The sequence below is a fragment of the Cololabis saira genome, chromosome 12 (assembly GCF_033807715.1).
Source record: "Cololabis saira isolate AMF1-May2022 chromosome 12, fColSai1.1, whole genome shotgun sequence".
NCBI classification, from domain to species: Eukaryota; Metazoa; Chordata; class Actinopteri; order Beloniformes; family Belonidae; genus Cololabis; species Cololabis saira.
The window spans coordinates 26884588-26894721 of NC_084598.1; the positions used below are offsets into that span (position 1 = coordinate 26884588).

At 42.6% G+C, this 10134-nt stretch overlaps 1 protein-coding gene across 1 annotated transcript; it reads right to left on the reverse strand.

The window, feature by feature from the left end:
• Positions 1–56: 56 nt before the first annotated feature.
• rbm15 (RNA binding motif protein 15) lies at positions 57–8218 on the reverse strand. Its single transcript, XM_061736270.1, has one exon. The coding sequence runs from the start codon at positions 8080–8082 to the stop codon at positions 5512–5514; it is 2571 nt and encodes an 856-aa protein (XP_061592254.1). The 5' UTR covers positions 8083–8218; the 3' UTR covers positions 57–5511.
• Between the last annotated feature and the right edge of the window lie 1916 nt (positions 8219–10134).

Sequence of the window (10134 nt, forward strand, 5' to 3'; positions counted from 1 at the left end):
ATTCAAGAAACTGAGGCCGGGGTCAAAAAAGCACAAGTCATACAACAAGTTGACATACTTTATTCATACATATAATAAATACACAAATAAAAAATACACACATCATTATTCATTTATATTCTAACATTCATGCTTGTATTTGATTGTAAAATTGAAAAAAAGAGGTTGTTTCTCTAGTATCCACTTTAAAATATTACACACTGTGTGACATTTCAGACTGTTAGTGAACTGTGTAGTCGACATTAACAGGTTACTTACAGTTAAGCCATGCATGGAGGTCCACTGTCCATCGCCACGCTGTCCGGTGGATGTCTAAAAATAAAACAAAACGTGAAATAATTTAAAGTTTTAAATGTCAGAAATAAAAAAGAATAAGGTCAAATATGAATGTTTTTATCTGTCACTTGATACCACCATAAGCTTCGCAGCAACCAGTTGAAAATTCATGGATATGTCAAATTTGTGACTTTTACCACCAATCCCACTGAATTAGATTGTCTTTCTCAAAAATGATGCAAATAGCAAGGCTGTTTTCACTTTCGTCATGAACTGAGTTTATTGTCAAATGTGATGATGAGTTGGCACCACAATTTAATAAATATGTGTAAAAGTACTTACATGGCTAGTGTGTCTGACACAGATGAGTAAAAAAATGATAAAATTGGTGGCACTGTGGCCAAAGTCTGTATAATTTATTGATTAAATGTTCATTGTATATGGCGTTTATATAATGGAAAAATAGCTTTAGCAAGTACTCGTGTAAATTTGTGAAGTAGTTTCTGCCCCTTATCTTCAATTTTGGGGCGAAAAAATAAATAAATAAAAAAGGCCCCTTAGAAGGCTTTTTTCTTTCTTTTTTTAAAAACTCACCTTTCAACATTTACACTCTTCCTGCTCAATTAATGCTCGGGTCAGGACCCAGTGATGTAAGGAGGGGGGAACTTACTGTTACTTGTATCTCTCTGTTAATCAATACCACAGCTCTTTGTACGTCCTGCATACATTCATAAATAGATGTATAGCACCACCTGTTAGCCGATTAAAAAGGTGAGCGATTGCGTACAGATTAAGTGTATATTCACATCTCTTATACTGTTTGTTGGATTCAAAACTCCATGAACATGTCTGTTCCATTAATCAGGTATATTGCACTTCACTTACTGGTGCTATCAGCTAATAGAAGTGTTATTTGAGTGAGGTAAACTATGAATATGGATGGTGGAGTCTACAGAAATTGGACTACAGGTTTGTTTGTGTGTGTATATATATATATATATATATATGTGTGTGTGTGTGTGTGTGTATAAATAACCAGCGACACACTAATGGAACAAAAAATAAACAAGAGATACCAGAATGTAATTAAAGAACTGGATTATACTTAGACACTGATGTGCACTAGTCCAGATTCCTTTAATACCTCTGTTGATAAAATCAAGGCTGCAGTTAATGATCTTGTATTGCCACAGATCAATTAATGTTGTTTTGTCTGAATTTATAATTGCGCATCAGAAAGTGACACTATACAATACTATTTATGAAAAACTTAAACTTTTGAGCAAAAGTAGCAAATATAGGTGGGGGGGGGGGGGGGGGGGGGGGCTCAAGTTTTCTAGACTAAGTTTTGTAATGAAGGAGTGACAGTGAATGTTGATACATTATACTTAAATTAATGTACCTTAAAATTATACTTGAGCACATGTTTATGATTAAATGAGGTCTTTACAAGCCACACTAGTCTTCCCACTGGCTACATACTCACCTTTACTTGTAGTGTTTTTTTGGGGGGAGGTCTGTGTGTATGTAGCATTAGTAAGTTTAATTTTACTGAAGATTACAAAAACTTACTAATATTTTGTCTGACATGAAAGACTTGGCAGCAGTAGCCAAATCAAAAGCTCATTTCATTTTCATTTGTCATGTTTTTTTTAGGTAAAGGTCAGCAAATACTTCAGCCTGATTGTTATTAGAAAAAAAAAAGTGTCTACATTTTGGTTAAAATTGTATTACAGTTTCCGTTAGTTTATTCAGCCCTCTTTTAGAGTGATGAAACTAACATAATATACAATACTGAGGGATATATTTTAGTGGCATTAGGGTTTAAATGTCCAAAAACAATTATTGGAAATAACCTGAATGACAACTTGGGCTAAAAATGAGACTGCATTATTTTGCAATTTTTCTAGGAAATAATGTGGTGTTGAACATGTTATACTCACCATTGCTGCCTAAGCCAGTGATACAGTCATGGTAGGCAGCATTTATCCAGTTACTCACCATGGCGCTGTGGCTGTGCACCAGTCACAGAAAGATACCTGCTTTGTCCTGAATGTCAGGCAGCGGACTGTGAGAGGAAAACTGCTGCTCCGCCGTCCTCAAGATGGCAATGTTTCTTGACTGGAGTAAGATGTCCTCCTCGGCACAGAATACTGAATTTACTTTCACACTAATGTGTCTAAAATGGATGGAAGTAGGGAATGGAAAAACTTTCTTTCCTCTGAGAATAGGCATTAGACTTGTAACAGGAATTGGGAAAGTAAACATGTCTCCTAGAACGTCAGTGAAGGGCGGGATCCACTGCATGGTCTCCATCCAGCGATGGCAAAACGAGTAAACAGCATGGCCTGTGCGTGTTTCGTTTCCATGCAGCAGAAGACCTCAGATGATGACGGGATACGGCTTCAGAACAGCAGACGCGCGTCTTCACTCGTCTCCTCGGAGAGGGTTCAATCAGAGGAGAGCACAATATTCCTAGCTGTAGTTTGAGCCAATCCTCTTCCCTGGTATAAGCATGATACAAGTCAAAATCATAACTGGGAAAAAGCTGGATCAAAACCAATGAGCTGAGTTATTCAGCTCGGTCTCTGCAGGAAGTGAGCTTGAGCTGTAGATGCTATGAAAATTTCAGTTGTGTCACTCACAACCTCCCCAGTGGAGTGTGTGACAGCCACTGATGAGCTTCCCATGCCTCTTATTCAGAACCAGGAACAATGCATGTGAAACTGTTAGAATAATGAGCACGGAAGACAAAAGGATACTGGCACGTGGAACTCCAGCCCTTGCCTCCCGAAACTGCACCGCTGTATGAATCTGCTTCACACTGCAAACTGGACTCTGGCTGAAACAAGGGCATGCAGACGCTCCTCCATCTTGATCAAGTGTTTGCATGCCGACAGGTACAGTTGAGTGACGAAGCAACTTAGGATGGGCAACTTCGGCGCTCAGAACCGGCCTCTAAGCAAACAGTGAATCCTCGCACGAAACACGGGTCTCTGCTCACTGGAGCTAAAACAATTTGCAAACCGTCTCCACTTTTGTGAGAAGGAACAGAATTTCACAGTGACAACTCCTTCGAAATACAATAAGGTATTGCAGCTTGTTTCTTCTATTCACTTCCATCGAAGAAACACGTTTCCCTTCAAATGAACAATTTATTGATATTCGGTCACATTTAGTGCCCAAACGCACTTGCAGGTATGTGAACAGCTTCACATGGGCACTATGGATTTTCCTTTTCCATGACATCAAAGCGTACATTGCTCAATTTTCCACTTAAAACAGAAGTCATCACAGGTGCTGATGGGCTACACAACTTTAAGCTGCCTCATCAGTGAGGACTTACAAACACTAGGGTGCCTTTTCTGCTGAGGTTTGCAGCTCTGCATTCCTCTCCTCAGGAATCCAAAGATGCAGTGGGTGAGATGTTTATGTGTACAACAGTTTTGCCACATATGAATATTTTCAGTACATATGAAATCAAAGTCAGCAAATTATAATTCATAGTGAGTTACTATTGCATGACCAACATACAATGGCTAAACAATATATGGTAAGTAGGCCTTGGAAAACTGTTGGCAAGCATAAGTAGGAATACTGTTAAAAATTTAGACCTCTAAAATTTAACTAAACATTTACTGTTATTATACATCTAAAACCATAAAACTGCACATACTTACTAACTGATCAAACAGCAGGTCACTTTTACCAACATTTTACTGATCTGGATTAATAGTGTAATTGCTTTACTGACTGGTTTCAGGCAAATAAAAGAAGCAGAATTTCAAATAACACAAACCCCTTTAGGCTTTTCATCCACTACTACTGAAATGTTTGATATATCACAATGCACAGCCATCTGAAGAAAGGGATACACTGAATTAAATTAAGTCAAAATATATGTGAGAAAGCTGTTAGTATTAGCTTTACTAAGCTTTGTCTGTGTTATGAGCTGATCCCTGACCGAACATTTTACATGTTGGTATTCAGCATTTAGTTACCATGAAAATTTTGATTTCCCTGCTGACAGTAACTTGAACTCCTCATGTATTCTGCAATTTGACATCCCAAATAACAAAAAAACAAAAAAAAAACAATACAAAAACAGTCAAACCAAGATACCGAAAACAATTTGTAACTTTGTTTATCTGACTTTACACTGTAGGCAAATGAAATGTATGACCTGGAGCTCGAAGCTTTCAACTGGTGATCTTCATGTCATTTTCTAACTTTTACACTGCACACAAGCAACCCAAAGGGAGTTTCACTGAAGTCCAAACACGATGCACAACTCTCTGCGTCGAGTAATCACACTCCATTCAGACTTTCTGAGCTTATTACCCATCAAGTAAATAATGAGGACATTTAAACGCAGTGTACTCAACGTGAGGAGAGTCGTGCAAAATGATTGGACTTCAAAATATTCACTTTTTTTCCCCCCACCAAAAGAGATCCATAGAGATCATTCACTAATTCTTATAAGGCTTTTTGATTTCAAAAAGCATTAATGCTTAACTTTGTTTTAATCAATCAAAAGGTATTAATAGTTGACAAATCACAACAAGTCAAGGCTTACAAAAAGGAAGTCTCAAATTTTTTCGTCGACATATCTGGGAAGGAAATTACCACAATAACACCAACCGTATATTCTGAGTAACAGATAAAAGTTGGCAAAAAGGAGGCCAGAAGCAAAGATTACTGAAAAAAAAAAAAAAAAAAAAAAAAAAAAGTTTTGTCTCCTTTCCACAGAATGGTATACAGTAAATGTGGCTAAAAATACTATTATCTTCGTAATGAAGGTGTTATTGAGTAAAATCCTTGGCAGTAACTGAAAAGGAAACACTTTAAACCCATAAATGAACCCAAACATTTCCTGTGTAACTTTAACGCTCCTTAATTTAATTGGACTTTAAATGATTAAGTGGAATTCTTAAAATTCCAACAATAGCGTATTTATCCGTTACAGAACTGTCTGAATTACAGCCATTGTGTCACTGTGATCAAATTCAAACTCATTGAAAAGTTATTTTCAAAAACTGTCTCCATTGTTTTCACTAGTTGTCCATTTAGTGGATTACATGGCAATACTCAGACACTCGAGAACCATATTTACTTTACCCCAAGATGCAGAACACACAGCATGCAATAATTATTGACATACAGCAGATTTTTCTTTTCTTTTTTTTTTTTTTTTTTTTTAAATTCCACTTGCGCTTAGCGTATTGTGATCTTTTTTCAAGATGCTCCACGAACCACAATCATGACCAGATAGTCCTCTTCACTTTTTGCCAGAGCTTTGGCAGAGGAATCGAGGAACTGCTGCGAGAAATCACAAGGAGGGAAAGCATGAAGAACCCCCGTGTTGTCTTTATCCCTGCTCCCGCCCACGGGTAGGCTGATGACTCCAGCCGCTTGTTTCTGATTGAGGTAGGACACAAGGTTGCGAAGCGGCCGCTGTGTTGAGGCTGCAGGGTCGGATGAAGATGCCTCCTCCGCTGTTCCGGGAACCGCCAACAGGACCGCGTAGCCTCCAGGACCCGCCACCTTGATGCGCCGGGACACCTCGTCCAGCTTGGGTTGGTCCAGCCGGAGACGCTGCGTGATCTTTAACTCGCCCACCTGCCTTCCTGTTGTCGTGTCGATGAGGAGGTCACTTGCTACATTGTGGTCACCTTCCAGCAGGTGCATGCTGGCTGGAAAGTTGCTGTTTTTCAGGAGCAACATACCACGCCAGGCCAAACTGAGTTTGGTTCCATCAAGTTTTGATGGCTGACCTCCCTTGGAGCTGCTTTCAGACCGTTCTCTCTTGGCCAGCCCTTTGCCACCATCACCCAGCTTGCGTTTGCGTTCTCCAACCGATAAAAGAACACTAGAAGGTCCCTTGTCGGAGAGACTCTGAATTTTGAGCCTCCGTTCAGCCCCACCTCTTTCCAAGCTACTGTGCCGCTCTCTTGGTGGAGAGGCCGTGTCGCCGCGCAGAGGGCGCTCTGAGTCACTGAAACGCCCTCCGTCTCTGCTGCTTCCTCCAGGGCTGCCCTCCGGAGAAGCCCGTCTCCGTCTTACTGTCCTATCAGTGCTGTCGGGAGAGTGGTCTAGATGACGCCCGTCCTCCATCGCACGCCGCTTCCGTGCAGGTTCTCGTCCCTGCAGCTCCCGTTCCAAAGACCAAGGCTCCCGAACCCGCCGGTCTCGTTCCAGATGCTCCAGAGGGTCAAAAGGTGACGCCCGTACCCGTTCACGGATGGCCGGGTTGGGCCACTCGGCTCCAGGAAACAGCTCTCTGTCTCTAAAGTGAAGCGGCGGTGGAGTCCGGTCTCTGACCCTAAGAGGTTCAGGTGTTGCACGGTGGACAAAAGACTCCGCCACCATGTCAAACGGTGGTATAGGAAGAGGCTGCAGGAACTGCTGCTGGTAACGATGCTCCGTGTCTGCAAAGTCCACTCTCAGTCTTCTTTCTGGACCCCCCAGAGGGAAACCCCTCATGTGTGTCCATGCTGCTTGTGCAGCATCTAAACTTTCATACTGAATGTAGGCCCACGTGTCCCCTTTTCTGTAGTCAATGGTCCTAATGGTGCCAAAGCGGTCAAACTCTCTGGCCAGGGCGGCTAAAGGAACCCACGGGCCCAGTCCACCCACCCATAACCGTGTGGTGGGAGTCGCCTTCCCGTAACCTATCTTAATCGGGTTCCGACCCACTATTTTCCCAGACATACTAAGCTTAGCCCGATGAGCCATGTCAAGATTTTCAAACTTCAAAAATCCATAAGTGCTAGTCTGTCCTCGAGTGGGCCTCTTAATATCCACTTCAGTAATGACCCCAAATCTGTCAAACGCCCTCCTCAGATCCGCCTCCAACACATTAGTGTCCAAATTCCCCAAAAACAAAGTCCTATTCGCCCTCTGATCATCCTCAGGTGAGATAAAATCCTCTTCTCTGAAAGCTGCAGCTCGCTCAGCGATGAAAGCCGGCCGGGCCCGGGCCTCGAACAGGGCGAAGTCCCGGTCCCGCTCCAGCTCCCGGGGCAGCGGGGGCGGCGGCGGCGGCGGCAGGCGGCCCAGGGCCAGCTGCTGCAGCCGGTAGTCCCGGTAGCCCAGCCCGGTGGGGGACAGCGGCCTGGGCAGGTGTCGGTGGCTCTGGGCCGCCGCGGCCGCGTACAGCTCCCTCTCCACGGGGGAGCGGCTCCTTCTACGGTTGATGTACACGGCGTCGATCTTCAGCGGCCGGTCGTACAGCACCAGCCGGCCGCGGGCGTGCTTGGCGGCCCGCGCGTCCTCCGGCTTGCGGAAGTTGACGAAGGCGATGCGCTCGTCGTTGCTGCGGCTGATCTTCACGCTCACGTCGCCGAACTTCTTGAACTCGTGGAACAGCCCGTCCTCGATGTCCTCGTCGCTCAGCTGCGTGCCCAGGTCGCTGATTTTCAGGGTTTTGTACTCGCTGTCCGGCCCGGGTGGAGGAGCTCCACGCGGCTCCCCGCGGCTTGGAGCCCCGGCCCCGGCCAGGCTCAGCCCGCCGTGTCCCTTCACCCCCGCCCCGGCCCCGGCCCCGGACTGGCAGCCGTGGTTACTGTTATTATTATTATTCCCGGGCCGGCTGTGGCCCGTGTCGAAGTCCCGGTCTCGTTTCTCCCCCAGCAGGCTGCGCCGGGCGGAGCCGCCGTCGCTCTTGGAGGAGCTGCCGTTGTTGCTCCCCCCCGGAGCCGACACGGCCCCCATTTTCTTGCTGCTCGGGTGGCATCCTCCCCGGTCCCGCAGATCCTCCAGGGCCCGGGAGCGCTTCTTGATCGGCGACCGCTCTTTACCTTTCATTTCAGCCCACACGCGGAGACGACCACCTGTGGTACCCGGCCTCTTTTCTTTTTTTTTTTTTTAGTATTTCTGCTGAAATTTACCGGAACAGTAAACGGATTTATTTACTGACCCTGCGGCAAAACAACAACAGTCGCCATTTTGTTAAGACTGGCATGAAAGCCCGCCCCCTTCTCTCTGATTGGCTGAAAGGACCATGGCTGCGATACGTCAACGTCGCCGCCATATTGGATGTGGCAAGACTGCGCTGTAAACTAATACAAGTAAATGGACTTATTTTCATAAAGCGCCTTTCTACAAAGAAATGTACGTTTTACGTCTCATTTATTCATTTACACACGCACTAATATACTTGGGAAACAGTTAGGCACCAAATATAATATATTTAATTTTCTCAGATGGCAAAAATAAGAACTTAGAAGAAGATCCCACATAGGAGTAATTCATGTTATGTCAGCTATAGAGAACAAGGTAGTGCCGAAAAAGAATATATATCCCCCCTCAGAAAATTAAGAAAAATAGAGAAACATATTTTCTCATCAACAAAACAAATTTAAAATTTTCACACACACACTAATATACTTCAGAATCAGAATCAGAATCAGAAAGGGGGTTTATTGCCAAGTTTGTTAACACACACAAGGAATTTGTTGTGGTGATTGGTGCAATACAGTAAAAGTAAAAATATAAAAGCAAACAAGTGTATGGAGATAAAATAAGAGATAGAATAAAGTAAAATGTATAAAGAGAAATGTACAATATGAGGATTAAAAAGTGCCGATTATGAATCTTTACAAAAAGTGACGAAGGATGAGAGATGACAGATAAAATGTATAAACAGAAATGAACAATATAGACAGAAATGTACAATATGGGGTTTTTAAAGTGTCGGATGTGAGTCTGTACAAATGTTATTACTTGGGAAACAGTTAGGCACAAAATATAATATATTTAATTTTTTTAGATGGCAAAAATAAGAACTTTATTGATCCCACATAGGAGTAATTCATGTTATATCAGCTATAGAGAACAAGGTAGTGCCGAAAAAACAATATATATCCCCCCTCACAAAAATAAGAAAAATAGAGAAACATATTTTCTCCTCAACAAATCGAATTAAAAAATTTTCAAATAACAAAATAACATATTTGAACCATTTTTCAGACAATAAAATAACATTTGAACCATTTTTCAGACAATAAAAGAACTGGAAATGGTTCAAATATGTTATTTTGTTACTTGAAAAATTTTAAATATGTTTATGTAAAATATGCTTTGTTGATGAGAACATATGTTTCTCTATTTTTCTTATTTTTGTGAAGAGGGATATATATTGTTTTTCAGCACTACCTTGTTATGAATTACACTTATGTGGGATCAATAAAGTTCTTATTTTTGCCATCTGACAAAATTAAATATATTATATTTGGTGCCTAACTGTTTCCCAAGTATATTACTGCGTGTGTGAATTAATAAATGAGACGTAAAACGTAAATTTCTTTGTAGAAAGGCGCTTTATGAAAATAAGTCCATTTACTTCTATTAGTTTACAGCGCAGTCTTGCCACATCCAATATGGCGGCGACGTTGACGTACGGCTCAGTGCTCGATGGGGCGTCTACGTTTTTATGTCTATGGAAAGGGCAAGCGGAGGCTCCAGGAGCGCCTGTCAATCATTCGCTGAGCCGTTCAGATAATGGGGCTTGTAATCAAAACCGATAAGGCTTAATTATGGTTCTGCGTTCAAACAACGCAGAGCCTACGCCGTAGGGTACGCCGTAGCGGCTCTGCGTTGGTGTAACGCGGACCATAAATCAGCCTTGAGATACTGTAATCTAAAGCAGTGATTCTCAACTGGTGGGTCGGGACCCAGAAATGGGTCACAGACCCGTTTTCAGTGGACCCCGGGCCCTGTGCCTTTCGATGATGGTAAAGTTCTCAGGTAAACTATTGGTTGCAGAAATTAAAAAAAATACATTAGAAATATCTGACTATTTCTCTTCATGTCTCTCAAATATATCAGGTAAATGATTGCAATAATAATAATAACCAC

Excerpts from the sequence above, each read along its gene's own strand:
- rbm15 (XM_061736270.1), bottom strand. The coding sequence starts at position 8,082 with ATGAAAGGTAAAGAGCGGTCGCCGATCAAGAAGCGCTCCCGGGCCCTG.